General features: G+C 41.3%; 2 protein-coding genes and 1 long non-coding RNA gene across 3 annotated transcripts in view; 2 read left to right on the forward strand and 1 right to left on the reverse strand.

The window, feature by feature from the left end:
- zglp1 (zinc finger GATA like protein 1) overlaps positions 1–2,177 on the forward strand; it is a 13,981-nt gene extending 11,804 nt beyond the window's left edge. The window contains 5 exon segments of the mRNA XM_040024790.1: positions 739–751; positions 944–1,035; positions 1,169–1,266; positions 1,268–1,556; positions 1,558–2,177. Coding sequence (XP_039880724.1) covers positions 739–751; positions 944–1,035; positions 1,169–1,266; positions 1,268–1,556; positions 1,558–2,142 — 1,077 coding nt within the window. The 3' untranslated portion in view covers positions 2,143–2,177.
- A 2,765-nt stretch (positions 2,178–4,942) lies between these two features.
- On the reverse strand, positions 4,943–21,723 carry LOC120729115. The gene is made up of 3 exons (XR_005694848.1): positions 21,713–21,723; positions 16,822–16,825; positions 4,943–5,161 (listed from the first exon to the last, which is right to left on the reverse strand). It is a non-coding gene; the product is annotated as an uncharacterized LOC120729115 (long non-coding RNA).
- LOC120729114 (sialidase-2-like) lies at positions 10,710–12,199 on the forward strand. Its single transcript, XM_040024568.1, is given in 3 exon segments — positions 10,710–11,177; positions 11,280–11,426; positions 11,429–12,199. Coding segments are annotated over 3 exon segments (1,350 nt in total). The 5' UTR covers positions 10,710–10,739; the 3' UTR covers positions 12,194–12,199.
- Positions 21,724–23,177: the final 1,454 nt, after the last annotated feature.

Raw genomic sequence — 23,177 nt, forward strand, 5'->3', positions numbered from 1 at the left:
CTGAGTTTGGTTACAGCACAATCAACTGACATGACAAACATCCTCATCCATCATCATCACTACATGTTCTGTAACATTAAGACTTATAATCAGTGAGTTTTCTCCAGTTCCATAGATGCATAGGAAATTATATATTTACTTCTTTGTGCAGCTTTCAATAAACATCCAGATATCCATGCGTTCATAATAACATGCCTGAAAGGCAAAGTTCACCTTTTGCACAAATTCAAACATGCAAAGCCTCGATCATTGGTGCTTTTTGCTTCAATATCAGTTTGAGTATTAACCACAAACAAGTAACTCTGTAAAACTGTGTACTGGAATGCTAGTACAAAAATATTTATATTAAAAGGGGAATTGGGAATTAGGACCCATTTAAGGGGAGAATGATCAGTAGATAATTCCAAAGCAACTATTATTTGTCCAACCAACAGCAATACCTGTGCAGTTATGCTCATAGTCCTGAAAAACAGTGCAGTTGTCAAAGGAGCCCGGTGGCCAGTATGTGAGTGTGTACCCAAGCGCAGACCAGACACAGAGACAACTGGTAGATTTAACACAAGCTTTATTTATAAGGCAAACGTGAACTTGAAAAATGCAAGGAAGGGATTCTTGGTGAGGTGTTTTGACATAGCATGACTGCAAACAGCTCATGAAGGCCTGTTACCAACTTGACTTAGCTGATAAACTGACAGAGAAGAGATTTACCATCTTAAATACTGTCTCACTGATTGCCAGGGATCAGGTTCAGGTGAGCTGTTCAGGTGAGATGAGGAGGACGGGGTGGATGCGAATGAGAACATGGGAACACTGGAAACCTACGGGCAGCTCACTCAGACCATCATAGCAGTAGATTGATTGTTTCAGTGAGTGTCTTTCTGAAGCTTGTGCTGTGTTTAGTGTTTTCATATGAAAGGTCTCTGATCCATATGTAATCTCTCAGAGCAGAGGAGGACTCCAGATGATGTCAGCGGGAAAAAGCTGGTTATGAGAACAGTAAAGATAAAGGAGGAATCATCGAAGATGATGGTTGAGGTAATAGTGATAATCACCCATTTCAGTTCTAAATTACTTGTTAATTACAGTCCTGTTTTGAACTGTTCTGCTTTATTTACTTATGAACATTTAATTATTTTTACTTATGAACTTATTTACTTATCTTTTTTAGTGGTCAGAGCTCAAACTGGTGGAAAAGGCACTTATTAAAGGACACCGTCCAATGAACCCCTGCCCGGTGTATGACAAGGCCAACAAGAAACTTTTCCTGTGTTGAACACAATATCACTGAAATGTACCAAAGAAAATGCTATGACAACAGGACCCATCTCTGCTACATCACAAGTGAGGATCTCGGAGAAACCTGGAACGATGTGATCGATTTGACGAACGAACTGAGTGAAATAAAAAACTGGTCCACATTTGCTGTTGGGCCAGGCCATGGGATTCCAGCAGAGAGTGGTCGACTGATTATCCCAGTTTATGCTTAAACTTGTCGCAGTAGTGCTTCCCTCTCGCGTTGCTGTTGTAAACCAGTTGCATGTTTTGTTCAGTTCCCATTGTAAATCGTATGCACTCTCACTGTATAGTGATAATCATGGTGATAACTGGAAATTTGGGGAACTGTTTAATACGGTATCAGTTGAGTGTGAAATGGCTGAACTTTCCAAAGACCACATCTACTGCAAAGCCTGTAATGAAAATGGCTATCGAGTGGAAGCAGTCAGTGATGATAATGGACATAGCTTTACCATTCCTCAACCTGGAAACAAGCTTGTGGAAACAGATTCAGGCTGTCAGGGAAGCGTGATCTCCTTCCCAGCTCAACAAGAAAGTGCAAACACAAAAAGTGAACCAAGCCACAACCTTGAAAAGTGGCTGCTGTTCACGCACCCAACCAGTCTGACAGACAGGGTTGAGTTAGGAGTGTATCTGAACAAATATCCACCTCACATAAAAGCATGGAGCAAACCCTGGATCATTAATAATGGACCCAGTGGTCACTCAGACCTGGCTTACATTAATGATGGCTGCTTTGCATGTCTGTTTGAGTGTGGGCAGCAGGAAATACATGAGCAGATATCCTCTGTTGTCTTTCACTACAAGGACGTCCCGGAAGACATTGAAAAGATGTCAAATAACTGAAAAAAGAAAAAAAGTGTTTTGTATGCCATCTATTGGTTTGTATGTTCAAATTAGAAATAAACTATTATAGTAGGATCTGTTATTTATTATTATTTGTTTATTTATTAGTGAATCTTAATATAAGACTGTAATTAAATATTCAGTGATTATCTTCATAAACGTCTTGATGCATATCTTCATAAACATTAAGTGCTTTGTTTCTCTCTTAAAGTCATGTTAGTCTTGTAATAATGGTTGTGTATGAATGCAATGTTAATGTAGAAAACAAAAGATATTTCTGTAATATCCACTCTTCTTTTTTTCTATTCCCAGCAACAGAAATTAATAAAGATTTCTCAACAGCATGTTTAAAGTTTGATGGTTTCAGCTGAATCACTTGTTGTTTTTGTTGTTGTTGTAATAAGTCATTAATTAAACTGCTCAGTCACTGATAAAATGTTTAAATAAGTTTAATAAATCTGCCTTGTAATGATCCATAATAAATGTTTTCATTGGTTAAAGACCTCAGAGGAGTATTATGTTTGTCAGAACAACAACAGTCACCTCAGTGTTTTTTGTGAAATAAAGACTATAATAATAATAATGATAATAATAAGAATTGCTATCAGCTTTCACCTTATTGATTCTTGTGATTACATGGACACAGCAAGACTGCCCAATTAAATCTCTGCCCTAGCTGGCCTCTCCCCTACCTAGATAAAGAAAAAGCTTTTGCCAGGGTGGATCGCTTATATTTGTTTAGGACACTTGAAGCTTTTAGGTTTGGAGAAAATTTTCTTTCAGGGGTGAAGCTACTGTATTGGAATGCTGCTGTTTTGTTGAAGATCAAAGGGGGACTCAGTAGACCAATCCTTTTGTGAAGAGAAATTAGGCAAGGTTATCAATTATCTGGGATGTTGTATGCTTTTGCTGTTTAGCTTCTCTTGAGCCAACTTAGGCAGGGTCTTACAGGGTTAAACTTTGCTACAGATGCCAACATATCAGTGTGCCAGTTTTCCTATGCTGATGATCTAACTGTGTTTATTGCTAGTCAGAATGATGTGCATATGTTACAGCAAAAGCTGTACGAGTGTGCATTATCTGCAAGATCTAACTGGCAAAACAGTGAAGCGTTGCTTTTGGGGAGAGTGGAGAAGCAAACAGCAGCCAATGCTTCCAGCTGGGCTGCAGTGGAGCAGAGAGGGAATGGAAGGAGCATAGAAAGAAAAGGTGACTGAACTTCTTTAAGTTTCTTGAAGAAGTCTTCAAGAAACTTAAAGAAGTTCAGTCGCTTTTCTTAGATTAACATGACCTGGATGACTGAGAACCACACAGATGCTTGGCAATGATGATTTCCAGTTGAAAAACTGGGAAGGTGTAGTGGAGAGAATTAGTGCCTGACTGTCTTGATGGACATGAATCCAGCCACAGCTCTGCTATAGAAGGAGATACCTGGTTGAGAATAATCTGGTTACCTCGATGCTCTGGCATCATTTTCTGGTTGTTGAGTCTCCACATCCACTGGTGCAGGAAATACAGAAGAGACTGGTTAATTTTTTGAGGGGGAGGACTCCATTGGCTCAAATCTTCAGTGCTTCTCTTATGACTGTCTAAAGGCAGACATAAGAAGTTTAGTCAGCTAACTGAGAAGGAAATGACTTTATCAGAAATGAACAATGATGTTTGGCTTCCAATGAAACCTGAAGACCAGCCAAGAGTCGCATCCTCTAGCTCTCACTGTCATTAATCCCGCCCAGTTACCCATTGTGAGAATACAGGATCACATCCATGAAAAACAACTTTAAATGCCTCTTTCTCCAGAACACATCTGCAGAATCCCTGAAAAGGAAAGAGACTCCATCTTCAAGCTCCCTTAAATGTAAAGTGTGCACAGCTCTAATTGATTTATTTATTCTATTGGTATTATATTTTATAGGTGATTTATTTATTTTTGGGGTAAAAGACACTGAAGAGGTACTGCTTTAGTATTTAAATATTTACTGCTTTGGTATCATAACTTAAGTAACTGAGGACTTTTCTGAGTTAGTGCACTTAGTGGTCTCTTCTCGTTGGATTCCAGCTCAGTCTGAAGTCTGACCATCATTTTGACCTTCTATTAAATCTTCTATGCTTGATTTCTCTTTTCTATTCATCAAGACTTCAAAAACCATATAATATCAGGATTACTTTTAAATGTTTTGTGTTTGTGTTATGATGTTTTCTACTTCCTAAATCATGACCTTCATCCTCAAAAACCAGACATGTCGTGGTCCAAGGAAATTCAGGAGCAAATGAGAAACAAACTAATTGAGATCTACCAGTCTGGAAAAGGTTATAAGGCCTTTTCTAAAGCTGCTGGGACTCCAGCAAACCAAAGTGAGAGCCATTAGCCACAAATTGCAAAAACATGGAACAGTCATGAACCTTCCCAGGAGTGGCCGGCCAACCAAAATTACCTCAAGAGCTCAGAGACCACTCATCCAAGAGATCTCAAAAGACCCCAGAACAACAACCAAAGAACAGTAGGCCTCCATTACCTCAGTTAAGGTCAGTGTTCATGACTCTACCATAAGATAAAGTGGGAAAAAAATGGCATGGAACCATGAATTCTCCTTTCCTGAAGGAGAATATCCAGCCGTCTGTTTGTTACCTCAAGCTGAAGCGCACTTTTGTTTTGCAGCAGGACAATGATCACGTTGTATGAGTGGACAGTGCCTGGCGGGACTGTCGATCGAGGACGCTGAAGATATCTACCTATTCGGAACCATGATAACAGGGTTCTTGCTGATCGGAGCTGGCTTGGCCCTGGCTTATCGGAGAATTAAGAGAGCGGAACCGGCTGTTCAAACCCCCACAAGGCTGCCCGCTGGGATTGGAACGACAGGTGCGACTTCTCAGAAAGGGCTCACTGAAGGCAGCATGGTTAAGAGCTTGGAGGCGCTTACGACTGCAGTGAATGCTCAGAATAACACCTTTGAGCGTATGTATGTTGGATTACATCAGGAAAGAATCAACTGAGAACAACATCTCTGGGCGGAAGCTACATCTCGGATCAGTTGGCTGCGGTCGTGAGGTCTCAGAATCTGCTATGTGAGCAAAAAGAGTGACAAGACCACAGAATCGACGGCTAATAACATCACGGAGAAACTCGCAGCTATTAACGGGAGATTGAGAGACCAGTGTCAAAGTGTTAAAAACAGCTTGAAATTCTCATTAGTTGTTTGCAAAAGAAAAATTACCATCATAATCTGGCTACCCCTTCGGCGCCAGCTGTGGGCTCAAGGCTGGAGCCGAACAAAAACTCCCTGATAACGACTGTGTTGAGTCTGTCGAAGTCTGTCGAAGTTTTTAACTCCGGATCCGAGCTGGCCAAGTGAGATCTTGAGGGAGAACAAAGGGAAGCGGCGGCGGCCTAGAGGGAAGCGAGCCGGCGTCAGGAACAGGCTGAGAGCTCGTGCACACCGCACACCTCTGCCTAGCATCCTGCTCGCCAACGTCCAATCACTGGAGAACAAGCTTGATGACCTCAGGGCCAGGATAAAGTTCCAGAGAGACATTCGGGACTGCAATCTCCTCTGCTTCACCAAGACATGGCTGAACCCAGCGGTGCTGGACCACGCCATCCAGCCGGCCGAGTTCTTCTCGGTTCACCGCATGGACAGGACACGGGACTCGGGGAAGTCAAGGGGAGGCGGCGTGTGTTTAATGGTGAACAACAATTGGTGCAACAGTGCGAACGTTGTTCCTCTCACACGCTCCTGCACACCAAATCTGGAACTACTGCCCATCATGTGTCGTCCTTTTTATCTACCTCGGGAATTTACATCGGTCATTGTAAGTGCCGTTTACATTCCACCACAAGCGAACACGGTCACCGCCTTATGCGAGCTGCATGAGGCACTCACACAGCACCAGACACAACACCGGGACGCTGCGCTTATTGTGACGGGGGACTTTAATAGTGCCAACCTCAAACGCGCAGCGCCGAACTTTTATCAACACATCACCTGCCCCACCAGAGGTGAAAGGACACTGGACCACTGCTACACTACGGTCAAGGACGGCTACAAGGCACAATCTCGCCCTCCGTTTGGCAAATCCGATCACGCCGCCATCTTCCTCATGCCAAAATACAAACAAAGGCTGAAACAGGAAGTTCCGGTTCAGAGGAAGGTCGCGCGCTGGACGGATCAATCGGTGGCCGCGTTACAGGACACACTCGATGACGCAGACTGGGACATGTTCAGAAACAGCTCCGATGATAATGTCAACGTGTTTACGGAAGCGGTTGTGGGATTCATCGGGAAACTAGCGGATGATACCGTGGAGACAAAGACTATCACAACGTTTCCCAACCAGAAGCCGTGGGTGGATAAAACCATCCGCGACGCTCTGAGATCCCGCACCGCTGCCTACAACACGGGACTCACGACGGGGGACATGGACCCGTACAAAGCCGTGTCATATAACGTGCGGAGGGCGGTGAAAGAGGCGAAGCAGCGCTACGGGAGGAAACTAGAGTCACAACTCCAACAGAGTGACTCTAGGAGCCTGTGGCGGGGACTAAGGACAATAACGGACTATAAAGCACCAACAACCGGTATGACGAACGCGGCCGTGACTCTGGCAGACGAGCTGAACACTTTCTATGCTCGCTTTGAGGCTGCAGCTAAGGACTCCAACGATGCTAGTGCTAGCGGCGCTAACGGCTGCAGACAGGAAGATACTGCCAGCACCGGAAACGTGCTCGTCATCTCCGAGCATGAAGTAAGGAGAGCCTTCAAGAGAGTGAACACCAGGAAAGCAGCAGGAGCAGACGGCATCCCAGGTCGTATCCTCAGAGACTGCGCATACCAGCTAGCTCCTGTATTCACTGAGATATTCAACATCGCTTTATCTCAGTCGGTCATCCCCACATGCTTTAAAGAGTCCATCATTGTTCCTGTCCCGAAGAAACCCCACCCTGCTTCTCTCAATGACTATCGCCCTGTAGCCCTCACCTCAGTAGTGATGAAGTGCTTTGAACGCCTGGTCAGAGACTTCATCATTTCTTCACTACCAGACACACTGGACCCACAGTTCGCTTACCGTCCAAATCATTCCACAGACGATGCCATCTCTCATCTCCTCCACACATCACTTACTCACTTGGACACTAGAAGCTGGAATTATGTTAAAATGCTCTTCATAGACTACAGCTCTGCATTTAATACCATAATTCCCTCCACACTCACCACCAAGCTGGAGCATCTGGGACTCAGCTCATCTATGTGTCAGTGGATCTCCAACTTCCTAACTGGCAGACCACAGGCAGTAAGGATGGGCGGACATGTCTCAGCCTCCACCACTCTCAGCACTGGAGCCCCCCAGGGGTGTGTTCTGAGCCCCCTGCTGTACTCTTTGTACACATATGACTGTGTGGCCACTACCAGCTCCACCACCATCATCAAGTTTGCTGACGACACCGTCGTGGTGGGCCTGATCTCTGATAACAACGAGACGGCCTACCTGAAGGAGATTAGGAATCTAGAGAACTGGTGCCAGAGGAACAACCTCCTTCTAAACGTCAGTAAGACAAAGGAGCTGATAGTGGACTTCAGCACTAAGCAGGAGAGGAACTACCAGACCCCTGTCATCAACGAGTGCCCAGTGGAGAGAGTGGACAGCTTCAAATACCTCGGAGTTCACATCACACAGGACCTGTCATGGTCCTGTCACATCAACACCGTGGTGAAAAAGGCCCGTCAGCGTCTCTACCACCTCAGATGCTTGAGAGACTTCCAACTGTCCTCCAAGGTGCTCAGGAACTTTTACTCGTGCACCATAGAGAGCATCCTGACGGGAAACATCTTAACCTGGTTCGGGAACAGCACCCTGCAGGACAGACGAGCTCTACAGAGGGTTGTGCGGTCAGCTGAGCGCACCATCCGCTCCGAGCTCCCTGACCTGCACTCAATCTACAGCAGGCGGTGCTGGACCAAGGCCAGGAAGATCGTGAAGGACCTCAGCCATCCCAACAACGGACTGTTCTCTCTGTTGAGGTCAGGAAAGCGATTCCGCTCCCTGAAGACCAACACAGAGAGACTGAGGAGGAGCTTCTTCCCGCAGGCGATACGGTCTCTCAATCACACCACCACACAGTACTGACCCACACATATAGTTCTTACACACTGTGACAAAGTGGGTGAGAAGACCATTTGTCTACATTCTTAGTTAACATTCTTGTTTTGATTTAACCATATTTCACATGTAATCTGCAATAGGCAAACATCTACTATCCCGGGTTTGTTTATGTTCTGCACTTTTACAGATTATATAATATAACATCTTGGTTTAAATCAATTCCTACAAGTTTAAGTTAACATGTTATTTATTTCAACTGTTAATTGGTATTGTTTAGAACTTACCTTACCTACCTGTCTTGCAGAAGCAAAAGGAGGAAATGTAGTTTTACTTCCTGCTTTATACCTTCTGGGTTCATCTGAGGTCACAGGAAGAGACCAAGTGAGGAAGGGGAAGAATTCTTATAATTTAATAAAGTTGATTTTAGAGGGTTTATAAAGAAATAGATTTACTGTTGTGATATGTATTGATTACACCACAGAGTTCATGTTGCCAGTCAAGAGGAGTAGTAGAGGATTGAATATGATCATGTTCATCTTACCTACCTACTGAATGGAATAGTCCAGAGGAGAAATTGTTTGATTAAGTGGACTATTTAAGCAGACGAACTCAGGTGTTTCGAGAGAGAAAGGTTCAGGTCAGTGTAGCTGTGTGCAGTTTGACCTTAATTTCCGTTGATTTAAGTTCAGTTATGTTTATTTGAACTGAGTTAATTATAGAGTTGAGTTTCTTATTTGTTTCTTTGTAAATATTGTTGGGCCACAGAATGGTGAATAAATCACTTGCTACACTGGACAGCATCAGTCTCCTGCACTTCTTTGACCGCTTAAGTCGAGTCCTACCACACACACACACTGGACATTCTGGACATTGTTTTCACTTCATCACTTAAATCACTTTAAGCATATTTGCACTGCACAAGACATAATGTGGATTGCACAACACTGGTTACTATATTCTTCATTTCCAGTTAATACTTGTACAGCTGCTCGTATGTGTGTGTGTGTGTGTGTGTGTGTGTGTGTGTGTGTGTGTGTGTATATATTTCTTCATACATTCTTATATAGTTCTATACTGTGTATTGTGTATTTTGTTGTACAGTTATTTTATTTTCAACTTTAATTTATATATTTTATCTTATTCTTTCCCAGTTAAATTTACCCTTCATTCTAATTTGTGTTGTACAGTTATTTCATTTTTAACCTTAATTTTTTATATTTTATTCCTTCCTAGTTAAATTTACCCTTTTTAATTTTTCATATTTATTTCCTATCTTATTCATAGCCTTTTCCTTTTTTTTCTTTAGGTCACGAGCAGTTGTCTAAGCATTTCACTGCATATCGTACTGTGTATGACTGTGTACATGACAAATAAAATTTGAATTTGAATTTGAATTTGAATTTGAATTTGAATTTCTTCCTTCCCATTCCATGCAAGGCCACCTGGATTGGCTGGAAGACTGTTTACTTAGCCTGGCGGGGCGAAGGACACTGTCTCAGCTGAACTATGGACACGCACACACATACATATACTGATACTGATAAGCACTCACTGACGCATCACCCTCCCTATCCAACGCCACCTCCAACGCTTACCTCCCCCATGATGTGGACATCGGGTCAGCTGGAGGCGCAGTCGAAAGATTGCAGCAGTCCCAGATCAGATGTACACACTGGAACACTTTCCCATGTTGCTTGTCTGTGTTTATTGTGTTATGGTGTGTTGATACCTGTGCATTCCTGTATTATCCTTTTGTGTTGCACATTTCGATGTTTTTTTTCCTCGCTACCTAGCCTGACCTGTCTCCCCAATGTGATGTTTGTGTATTGTATGTACGGTCGGCAAGGTCTGTCATCTCGGTTGTGGGTAAAAGACCTGCAACTGACAAATAAAGGCTATCTCATCATCATGCACATCAGTAATTCCACCTCATAATGGCTTAAGAGTACGAAAGTGAGGACTGGAGCAGCCTCATCAATGTCCTGGTCTGAATCTGATTAACATGCTGTGGAATGACCTTAAAAAGGTGGTTCATGGTTGAAAACCTTCAATGTGGCTGAATTGCAACAATTATGCAAAGATGAGTGGGCCAAAAAATCCTCCTCAGCACTGTGAAAGACTCATTGTTAATTATCAATAAAGTTTGATTGCAGTTGTTGCTGCTAAGGGTGGCCCAGGTTTAGAGGGCAATCACTTTTTTTACACACAGCCATGTAGTTTGAATTTCTTTTCCCTTTATAATAAATACATTCATCCAGAGAATACATTTTATCTATATTTGTGTTATCTTTTTTTAATATTTAAATTTGTTTGATCAGAAACATTTAAGTGTGACAAATATGGAAATCAGGAAGGGGGTAAACATTGTTTTTTATACCGCTGTATGTACAAAATAATATAATTCAGACATAACAGCTATTAAAGGTTTTCATTCTGGTTGTTTTCCTGACATGCATGATGAAAGACGGGTTTTGCCTATTTATTTTGTTAAGGGAATGAGGGGTGGAGCTCAGGGAAATGTGAATCATTTCCTCAGAAATGACCATCGGTCTGTGATAAAAACAAAGATCCCTCCCTCATCCACACTCTCTAACAGCCAGCCTATAAAAGTCAAAGCAACATCAAATTCTAGGACCGCAGAGATAAACCCAGCAAGGCTTCTTTATAATTTAATATTCATTTTATACACAAGTACAGCAAACATGGGCTGTGGACATTCAACAACAGCTCAGCTGCAGAAACAACCTGTCTTTAAATCTGATGAAGCTGCTCGACATGTTTACAGGATCCCTGCTCTTCTGTATAAGGAAGAAAGTAAAACTTTATTTGCCTTTGCAGAGCAGAGGAAGACTTCAAAGGATGAAAGTGCGGAAAAGCTGGTTATGAGAACAGGAAAGGTCAAGGAGGGATCCTCTGAGAAGACGATGGTTGAGGTAATAGTGATAATCAGCCATTTCAGTTCTAAATTACTTGTTAGTTACGCTCCTGTTCTGAACTGTTCTGCTTTATTTACTCCTGAACAATCTCTCTTTTAGTGGTCAAAGCTCAAACAGCTGGAAAAGGCACTTATTGATGGATACCGTCCAATGAACCCCTGCCCGGTGTATGACAAAGTCAACAACAAACGTTTCCTGTTTTTCATCTGTGTTAAAGACGGTATCACTGAGCATGACCAAATAGAAAAAACTATGACAACAGGACCCATCTGTGCTACATCACAAGTGAGGATCTCGGAGAAACCTGGAGCGATGTGATCGATTTGACGAACGAACTGAGTGAAATACAAAACTGGGCCACATTTGCTGTTGGGCCAGGCCATGGGATTCAAACAGAGAGTGGTAGACTGATTATCCCAGTTTATGCTTATACTGGGATCAAACCAAATAGTAAACCATATGCACTCTCACTGTATAGTGATAGTCATGGTGAAAACTGGAAATTTGGTGAACTGTTTAATACGGTATCAGTTGAGTGTGAAATGGCTGAACTTTCCGAAGACCACATCTACTGCAACGCCCGTAATGTGGGTGGCTATCAAGTGGAAGCAGTCAGTGATGATAATGAAGTTAAGTTCAACAATCTCCAACCTGGAAACAAGCTTGTGGAAACAGGTTCAGGCTGTCAGGGAAGCGTGATCTCCTTCCCAGCTCAACAAGAAAGTGCAAACACAAAAAGTGAACCAAGCCACAACCTTGAAAAGTGGCTGCTGTTCACACACCCAACCAGTCTGACAGACAGGGTTGAGTTAGGTGTGTATCTGAACAAATCCCCACGTGATCCAAAGGCATGGAGCGAACCCTACATCATTAATAAGGGACCCAGTGGTTACTCAGACCTGGCTTACATTGGTGCTGGCTGGTTTGCATGTCTGTTTGAGTGTGGGCAGCAGGAAATACATGAGCAGATAGCCTCTGTTGTCTTTAGCTATAAGGACATCACCAAGAAATAAACTGAAGAAAAGAAAAGAAAAATATAAAAAGAATAATTTTTATTCAGGTGTGTAGATGAATAGATTCATATGTATATGTGCACGACTTAAAGCAGTAAGTGTTGCTTTGTATGTAAAAATCTTTATTTGCTTGTTGCATGAAAAATGAATAAGAAAAATGAGAAGCTTGTAGGATTAACACTTTAAAAAATACTTTACAGTTTCTCCTGTTTTCAGTGAGTATTAAACATGGATGCTCAATTTAAACAAAAGTTTTAATCTAGTTATTCACTCCTTGAAGAAAACATACCTTATGTGCAAATATCATATGATGGTGTGACGCATTTGATATGCAGAACGGGAAGAAAACTACAAAAATCGAACATATTCCGTTTATTTACAAACATCTGTTCTTCGCTCATTATCCCACCACCTCCAAACTGTTGCGTTCACCCTCCACCATGAACTTTTGTAACACATCACTTTTCGATGAATTAAGGTAACCCACCTCAAGCAATCAACGGGTCTCCACGATGTTTGCCCACCCCTTAAAGTCGTCTATATACTCCCTTCTTCTTCTTTCTTTCCTTCCCCCCCCCCCCCTTCCCTTTTACCTCCCCTTCAACTCAGTACTGATGTGTTCAAGCAAGGAAAAAATGGGCACAGTTTGGAGAGTGTGTATTACACAGTAATAATTTATCATTAGTTTTGAGGGTAACCTTTTCTTTCTGAGGAGAAAGGCTCACACTTACAAGTCCCTTATTAATAATAAATATACAGTGAAAGTCAGATGTGTTACTTGTATTTTTATTAGCCTTCACCAAAGTCTCCAGCTTCCCTTCTCAGGGAAGACACACACTTTTATTGACTTTGTGCTGTACCTTCCTAAGTAGTAACAATGAAACTCCTCTTTAATTATTGTGTACACTACAGCTGTGTTCTGGAGAAACACACACTGAAAGCTGTGAACAAAATATTAATGCTGGGCCTACACTGTTATGGTTTCCAAATCACTGGATGTTAACTCTCCAGTAGCCTTCCTGACTTCACTGCAGCTAAAAACATCACAGGTTATCTGTTTAATTTCAGTTTGCTTCCCACACAATGAACATGCAAACCAACCATCATCAATATAAACCTAGTCTACCCACTGGGTCCAGGGTTTGGTCCATGATTTTGGATTGTTCAGACAGATAACTAGATATCACTTTGACTTGTTTATGCAGCCACTTGTTTATGTGTGGATCACTTTTTATTTCCAGTTTCATTTTGAGCTGGAAAGGAAAACACACTTCTCTGACCTCCTGCTCTGGACCTGTTTCTGCAAGCTTTCCACCAGTGCGTGCCAACAATCGTTATCGTCATCGTAAGCATAAAGTGAAGCTATCAATCTGGTGTCCTCTATTTGGAGCCCATGGCCTGGCTCAGCGATGGATTCAGCCCTGGGTTTCCTAAATAAATTAAATACATTTAAATGTATAAATATGTTTTTAATAATGCTAAAAATTAAGCTTGCCTATGGAACCTGTTTATATTATACCCTGAACACTGCATATTTTTACAATGTGAGAAAGTGGGACTCTTGTGGAAGTGGAATTCAGTTCTGCTAAATATCAGTTGTATATCTTTATAAACGTATTAATAGAGCCTTCCTCAACAGTCCCACCATCAAATGTAACCCCTTGTAAAAATTAGTTGACTACCCCTGCAAGGTTAAATCGATTAAATCGAATAACCGGCCACCTAAGTGTTTAAAGAAGGAGAAAATCCATCCTGCTGTTCACGCTGGAGTTTTGTGGTCCAGACTACAAACTGATGTAGGACAATGAATAACTGTCATTAACTCAATCCTAGCTAGATTGTGACATGAAAAAGACTAACAAGAAGTTGTGGTAGTTTGTAATACCTGAAAGACAAATCTGTACCAGCTGCACAACTCTGTGCTGCCCTGAAGCCCATAAAATGTCCACATTCACAGCTTTTCTCTCCTCTGCACATTGCCTTTCTCCACGCTGCTCCGTTTCCGTTCCTACCTCCAGGGCTCATAAACAATTATTGATTGTTAATTGTTATTAATAATAATTATTATAATTGAACCTTTTTTAAATCTGCCTTTTTTAAGTCCCCACTTGTGGTATATTTACATACACGTATATTTATCTGCTTTATGAACGTAAGTGTAGTTGAAGAACTCCCTGGCATCTGGTTTGACCTTTGTCTATCTCACAGCCATCCACAGTCCTGTGGATCCACAGCTCCGGTCCATTCGCACCAGAACCTCTCGCCATAAGAACAGTTTCTTCCCCTCTGCTGTCGGACACATGAACAATAACCATTTGACTGTTCCCACCACTAACACATGACCCTTCGCTGTGTTCACTGCATCATTCCATGTTTGGCACTGATCACCACCTGCACTCATGTATATATCATGTATATATCTATCCACTTAGCACTTTTAATTCTTATTCTTATTTTTATATTTTTATGACAGTATGTTGCACTGAAGCACCGCAGCAATTTCCTAATGTTGTAAACCTCCTCAACATCTGGCAATAAACCCTTTCTGATTCTGATTCTGATTCTGATCAGGCCAAGTTTTGCTTCCCTTTTCTGAAAAGGGAAATAACAAGGAAGGGATAAAAAAAGAAAGTGAACTCTGCCATCCCTCCCTCATGCTTCACACTGTCAAAATTTATGTTAAGTCAAAAAAAAAAAATACAACGCAACATAACTGCATCTCCTTAAAGCACCCAAGTTAGGTTTGTTTGCTTTGGGGTTTTTTTGCATGGTGTGAATTCAATTAAAAAGTCTCTTGCAGGCTTTTGTTTGGTTTTCTTTGACTTAAACGTGAATTTACTGGATTTTTTTAGTGGCTCGTAGAGCGTAAACTTCAAATCCAGCATAACTGATGTAATCAGTTGTGTAAATATTTTCTTAGTTAATTTTCTCAGTGTGAGAGCTAAATCTGTTCACACTGATAATAAACTTCAGTTCTTCAATTAATGTAAAAATATAACTTTAAGTGGCAGCTGCTTCTCTACCAGACTCTCTGCAAAGACATCCTACCATGCTCCCAGTAACACTTTAAAACTATAAATGAGATACAATAACCTTTATTTCACTAGTTGGGCCCACGTCCTCATTTTAGGTTTGACAGCGTTTTAGTAGGTAGGTAAAGGTGAATGCTTGGACATGAATTGAGCTGCGGTTTGGGGAAGGCCTCGAAGGGGACTGGCAACGGCTCCCGGGCCTGGCAGATCGCCATGGACTAAGTAGAAATGAAGAAGTTAAAGAATTGAAAATAAGGGAGGGAGGGTGGGGCACGTAAACGAGAATGAACAGCTTGCAAAACTGGGGGAACTTATATAGATGACAACTGGATCTCCAAATGATTCTGATCACTGCTTTTTGTGACTCCGACATGACTTTATGTCACACCCCAAGTTTACTCTTTCCTGTGTTTGTTCCAACTATAAAAATCTCTGAACAGTTAAGCAATGCGTTCTTGGAAGACTGCTTTAAATGACCTTCTCTCTATTAAACTTTAGTTTAATGATTTGAGTGAGATCCCAGCAGTTCACTTATTTTAACTTATTATTTCAAGTAAATCAACAAACTGATGCAGCATTTGGGAGAGTTTAGAGTGAATGGTGTCTGACGCTGTGTTGACAAGCCTCTCATCTGAGTATGCAGCAGAGGACCACCCTGGTTGACTCAGCTCTCTTCAGCTATTCCCTCCTTCCTACGTAAGCTTTTAAACCTCTTCATTTGGAATTGGCTGCCTTGTTTGCTCATTTTGTCTGTGAGCATCATGTTGGAGCTCCAAGTTGTTTATGATGGATCAAAGGCTCTTGCATCAAATTAAATCTTTATTACCATACTACTCCCCCCCCCCCCCCCCCCCCCCCCCCCCAAAAAAAAACAGTCACCACTGGTATTATTCAATCAGTCATTTCATATGGAATAGATTTCTTTGTGAATGTACAACATATAGGCTCTGATTTGTCCACAAGCAAACATAAAAGAAGTGAAGGAAGTGAAGAATGATTTAACGCAGCCCCTCCAAGGAATGCACTGTGGACAGAGCCTGTGTGGGTGATGGCATGGAGGTGATGCACAAAGAGCATCAGGAGCTGCAGTAGATAGCCTCGCTGTTAAGGTGAGCAGTATGGCAAGAGTCACCCAGAGTAGCAACACTGATCAATCAAGGACATAATTAGTGAAGTCCTGTTGTGAACCTGAGCATTTTATTTCTCATTAAGCTGGTGATTTAAAATTTGATGCAATGAGTGAGGGCTGGATGTGATTGAGCACCATGCACGCTGCAACCACAAGATACTCTAGTTTCAACCCTAAGGCATATGCTAAAGCGTTATCCTCTTATTAGACTCCAGTGGGGACCCGTGTGTGCCTACATTGTTGATCAAAGCAGACAAGGAACATTTTCAGACAAGGAACATTTTCTGGACTTCCAAAAAATGCAGGTGAAAGGTAGTTCAGACTCACATCAATCCTTTATATACAGTCTGTGAACAACCTCAGCATTACATCCATCAGCCACACAGTTAAACCCACTGGCAGGTGAAGCAAACGACAACAATCATCTCGTAATGTTCTGCTGGGAAGGCTTGCTTCTGAGATTTAACCTGGCTGTCTCACACATCTGGGTGTGTCCACAACCTGAAGGGTCAGTGCTGCTTTTAAAAGCAGATGCTTTTAGTCCTATTGTGATCTATGATGTTTTATTTTCCAATACTGATACACTGCAGCTCCTGTTTAATGTCATGAAAAATCCAGTTTGTCCAGTTTGTGTTTACAGACAGGAAAAACTGAATGCTTGATATTTAATGCGTTCTCAAAATCATACATTAAGTCTAATATTTTCTAAAAGATGTCCAGTTCATTCATTTGTAGCATAGCCTAATACACCCAGAAAAAAAGCAATATTAGTAGAGGCATGCGTGCCTATTGTGAGTCTGAATCCCATGTTTCAGAGGACTCTGTTTTCCGAACTCTTTAAAGCAATTAGTGATCCACTTAAGGCCGACATAAGATTAATGCCAGAAGAGCCGACGAGCAGAGCTGTGGAACTAATCTGTAATACATCCCTGTGTTACTGACAACTTGTAGACATGAGGGAAACTGCAGGCCAGAGTCATCTGTACAAGCTCAGCTCAGCCCCTTTGAACCATAATCCCCCTCGAACATTTAGACACAGAGCAGAAAGGATCGCCGAGTGGCACAAAGTCATCAACCACACAATGCTGAGATTCACTTCAAAACAATGAGAATATGAAACAAGGGCAGAATCATGCACATGTGTGAATAAAAAGACCAAGTTGAAAGACATAAAAGACTTATATGTCCGAGCATATGGTTGCCAGATTTTGCAGCAGACTTCTGATCGCACAAATAAATCCTTTTCTGGTCTTTGAGTGAGGATGGATGAATGGGAGGTGGATAACGATGTGAGGGAGTTTGTTTCATGTCAGGGGACCGCCGACGGTGTATGAGTGTGAGCGCGCTGTGCGACGGCTCCATTCACAAAGATATGCTTTGAATCTGATGTATGGACCTCAGTTAATGCAGCAAAGAGGAAACATCCTTTCTGATCCATTATGCTGCAATAAAATGTTTCTGAAATCATGAAAGCAAAATGAATGATAGAAAAAGATTCAAAAGCAATCAGAAGGTCAACTTCAGGCAAAAACAACAAAATGGCACAACGCAGGACACAATAATTAACGCATAAATAAAATACACAAGCTAAAGCTGCGTGCAAGAAACAAGTGTTGTTATACTTTTTCATGTGTGCACAGCAGTGAACGAGCCGGGATGTGGTGGGTAAGATGTCGTAAACATGTTTGCAAGAAGTGATTTGTGGGTCTCGCACAGATTATGAATGGTGGCAGCATCAAACAGCTGTCACTGAAAAACTGCAGACATGTTTGAGCGGCCTCGTGTGTGCTCAAAAATGTTGTTTGCTTTACTTACAGCAGGAAACTGAGCAAGATAAATCTCAGATAAACTGATCTCATGTTCACACGCATGTGACACAAATTTGAGCAAACTGGCAAAGATTTCTGGCCACATTTACATTTTGTTTCACTTTATTATTGAGCAAAGTATTCATGGATACTTTTATGAAAGGCATGTGTGCGAAAAGCTGCAGTTTCTTTCATGGCCACTTGAGGCTTTATACGCATTTGTGCATTAAGGCTTGATGCACAATGACCAGGGGTTGGTTTCATTTTGCTCAGTTTTTTTTCTTATTTTTCTCACAAATACATCTTTTTTAAAGTCTGTTTCTTGCTTTGTTTTTACCATATCTCACGTAATATCACAGTAAATTAAAAAGACATGTTGTAAAACTAAATCAAGAAGCTCCCCAGCTCTGCTGCTTTCTTATCCCAATTCTGGCTCGAAAAACAAAGCAACATGCAAAAACACGAGGCTCCAGAACAAATTGTTGCGGCATTGCACAGCAAGCATCTGCTAAAGGCAGACAAACAAAAGTGCTTATTGTTTTAATTGCTCACCATACTGTGTTCATTCATTGCGTCAGCTCTTGTGATTTCTTTTTAAGCCACCAGAGACGTTTCATTTTCAGGGATAAAGAAAAAAACTGCATGTGAGACGAGGTTTGAATCATTGTCTCCTTAAAAGTGCTAGGCGTATCTGCAGGTTGTGCAAGTGGGTAACTATTTGTGACAATGTGTTCATGAAAGGTGAAAACATTTCAATATGCCGCCCCCAAGTGGGCAAATACTGCAGCTGCTGTGTTTGCCACGTCATCCTGAGAAGTATGCTCATTTATAAGTTATACACTTTTGCTTCAGCTCTTTGTGTAGAGCAGCCTCGCCTTCACGTTTTTCTGCTCTAGATATTCTCCTGAGTTTGCCCTGCTGGACAGAGAGGATACTATTGAAGCTGTTTGCTTCCTCGTCCAAAATATGAGTGATGCATACCGATATGCCACACATGCACTAACTTTGGCCACACACATACTTCATCATGCTCTATATTCAGATTTTAAATATTTGCATGACAGAGGATTAGATCTTTAAAAGAATTCATTCACTTTATTTTCCAGCATTTATTGGTTTCCAACTTGTGTGCGAAGGCTGAGTTTAACAAGTCAGAAAGAACAACAAGTACTGCAGAGCCAGGTGGGATAAAACCCATAGCACCCAATAACTAGAGCATCAGTGAAAATGCATTTTAACGGTTCCAGGTAACACACCTCGCCATTGTTGTTCACATGGAGTCAACATGAAGTAAAAGCTTTGTTTGATTTTGCCTTTCCACACTTACTTATTGTCTCATTATGAGGGACAAATGATCCAGCGGGGATGAAGACAAACCAAGAAAAGGCTCCGCATGCACAAGATTTAATGCGAACAGGGTGTATACAAACACAGTGTATTCTTCTTCATGCTGCGTTTTATGACCAGGAGTGGTCGGTCATTTAAGAGGGCAGTTTTAATGTCACGTTGTGTAACTAGCCACATCTTTATCCTGTTATAACTTTATTAATTTGGCTTCAGCTTTCATCCAGAGTTTATAGGCCTTCGAAATGCCTGAATCTCAGAGGTTGGTCTTGTTGAACAGAGCTCACCCACTGTGAGCTATGTAAACAGCTGTAAACCACACACAGACACATACTCACACATGCTGCACGGGAAAGAAACACTGACTCCTCAGGACCTGCGGGAGGGGGGGGGAGAAAATAAAAGACGCTCAACCAAAAGCTGAACCTCAAAGGAAGAATTTGCAAATATCATGTAATGCATTATAAGATCACCAAATAAAGAAACCAAACACTGCAAATCAGGGAAGGAAAGTATGACATGTTTGTTTCAAAGTTGGGCTTCAAATTCAAGGGGAAAAAAAGAGTATTTGATTTGAAACGAGTTCATTAGTTTCAATAAATGAAATGAAATTTTTTAAAAGTTGTGCAAATGAAACTTTCTTTTGAGTACGTTTTCATTACCCTGAAAACAACAGATTAAAGAAAATGTAACACCTATAGAGTCCACAGCTGTTTCCCCTTTTTTTTTTTTTTTTTTTGTCAAATGTGTCAAATACATTTAACGTTTTTTCAACTATCAGGAGATTTGGGGGAAAGCGAGTAGAGGCTTCTGACACACGCTCACCTTCTTATACTGATATTAATGCCAGAGGGATTCCTGTAGCGACATCCTATAACAGCAACGCAGTCCAATTCAGTGAGCTCTTTAGTCTTTCACTAATGTTTGTAAAAGCAGACTAAAAACACCTGAATTCAAAGATTGAGAAGTGTGGCCCATTACTTTTATCCATGTAGTGTAAGTTCTCAACAATAAAAATTTTAGAGTATTTTTAGTGGCTATTAAACAATGCAAAGAAATGACTTTATACTTGGAACCAGTATTTTGTTCCTCTGTATGTAAAACCTGTTTCATTCCCTCCCCTCAACACCTTCCTAACAGACACACATTTACTGGACATGTTTTGACAGGTGGTCATCACTGGTTTATACTGTAGGCTCTAATTGCAGTCTGCAGGAACAGCAGAAGAGATGGAAAGAGAGCAAGTGTTAGTGAGTATGTGGCTGTCTTTGTGTTATGAATATAACAAGATGACAGACAAGAAAGACCAAACACACACACACAGGAAATTTAGAAAGAGCAACTGAACATGAATCACAGACAGAATAAGTATTATTTCAGTCACAGCCAACACAGTTGTCAGTGAGTGCCATGACCAAAATCCTTTTCATTCCCTTCTGTCTATTTCATAAACTAACTTCTTTATTCCCAGCACATCTGGCAGACAGATGTCTATCTCGTCTTACGTCTCTTATTTTCTCTCCCTCGCTCCTTCTTTTCCCTTTGGGCAGGCCTGGTGTTAATCGCTCTCTCCTCCACCTGGCAAGACCACCCACATACTGAGCAGTGATGCTCAGCCCACCAGCAGAGTATGTGTGTGTGTGAGTGCATTACAAATTCATACACAAGAACATCACTTGAACTTACTTGAATTTACACAGGAGCCACAGTAACAGGAAATAGCCAAAAACTAAATTATTTGTGTGGAGATTTCACCAGTTTCAAAACTCAAATCCCCCCCCATGTAAATATTAAAGAAAAAATAAAAAAAAAACAGCTGTAATATATTCTGCCCTAAAATTGGGTGAAAGCATATGAATATGGATTTGAAATGTTTTAAAGGAAATAGGGATGCCCAGCTATGATAAAAAAAAAAAAATCGTTGCTAAAATCTATGCATTTGCTGCCATCTAGTGGTCAAGAGACCAAAGCAGAGACAATAATACTGTTATTGTACTCAAGTATTTTCTAATTAATTCTAAGTCATTTCACTTTTTGTTTTTAATCCAGCTCAGTTTTAGTTAGTGCAGTGACAGTTTGCTTGTTTCAGTCTCATATTTCAGTTTTGAAAATGTTTAGTAGTTTACAGGGTTCATAACTACGCTGATAATGAGCCTCATCCTCCTTTTGTTCGGACTTTTCCATGGTCATCCACCCGCGTGTACACATTACATCAGAAGAGACACCACAACACAGAGTTAACACTGCATTACAATAAGAAAAAAAAGACCTGGTGCTGAAACCCCCCCGGAGGGAATAAGATTAGTGCTGTTAAAGTCAATGAGCTGTCAAAATAGGCTAGATGTTCTGCAGACCCTGTTCACACAACATAGCTGACTGAAGAAAAATGTAAAATATTATTTACCTTACCATAAACTGACTTTAATATTGTTTAATTTGATTTTAAATAATATGCTCAACTGTGTGCCAAAACTGGGGATCAAGCTGTAACGTAACTACAATTCAACTCATGAGTCTTACTTTAATCGGTGTAATGTTTTCTAACTTGGAGACCCAAAACAGGCTATGTTAGCTTAACTTTAACAGCAATGAGTAAAGGAATTGGGGGTCGGACCCTTCGTGTTTTCAGCCTAAGAGAGATATCAAGGCACAGATAACTTAACCACCTCAACTGCTATACCACAATAAATCCTTGAGGGTTTTATTTATGTTGTTTTTAGCCTGTTTGAGCTTCAGTCAATATTAGCTAATATGCCTGTTAGCTAATGCACTATAAGCTAACAGGAAGTTCGGAGGATCCAGTGCAGGTCATCTACCCCCGAGCAGGACAACCAGAATGTCCCCAGGGTGTAATTACAGACAACCCCAGGTAAGTGCTTTTAATACTTTGGCAAATTGCGGGTCAAAATAAGCATTGGTGGTCAAATGCTGTTCTCCAGAGAGAGAATATTTGTTTGGTGTCTTGTTGTGCTTGCTATGCATCGCTGACTCGTTTCTTCTTTCTGCATCAAGTAAGGAATGTAGTGAAAGTTCCCAAGAGGTTAAAAACACCACTGAAAATATGCCATCAGACCTGAGTTGGGACACTTGGATTATGGAGCTTCTGGACCAAGAGAGTGGATGGGAGCATGTGTTTAACAAGTAAGAGAATAACGTCCCCCAAAATGTTTCAACTTCAAAGCTCATGCATACATTAGTGATGGGCAGATGAAGCTTCATGAAGCACTGAAGCTTTTCATCCAATTGGTTCATCCCAGCGCAAAGCTTCTTGAAGCTTCATTTGCTCTAGTAGGACACCTACTGGACGTAAAAATATTAGTTGGCATGAATTTGAAGAGTGTGGCCTTTTGCACACAGCCTGTAAATGTCAACAACAAAAGGAGTGTGTAAAACATGTATATTGTAGTGATGCAGTATACTGTGTATATTTATACTGGCAGTATGGAAAATGATTATTTGGAAATGCTTAAAATGGAAATGATCATTTACTGTGAGGTGAGGTGTGGTTGGGGTGTGGACAGTGGTTGTGCTTTTGTAACGTTGAGGTATGGACAGCTACACACTGAGGCGTCAGTCCTGCCCATATTTTATTCAGTAAAAACTAAATTATCACTGCTTTTATGCCGGCCGACTGCGGTCTGGAGTGGGGGGGCGCTCCGGCTGCGGCGGAG

This window comes from Simochromis diagramma, unplaced genomic scaffold (genome assembly GCF_900408965.1).
Source record: "Simochromis diagramma unplaced genomic scaffold, fSimDia1.1 OVJJ01000302.1, whole genome shotgun sequence".
In the NCBI taxonomy this organism is placed as follows: Eukaryota; Metazoa; Chordata; class Actinopteri; order Cichliformes; family Cichlidae; genus Simochromis; species Simochromis diagramma.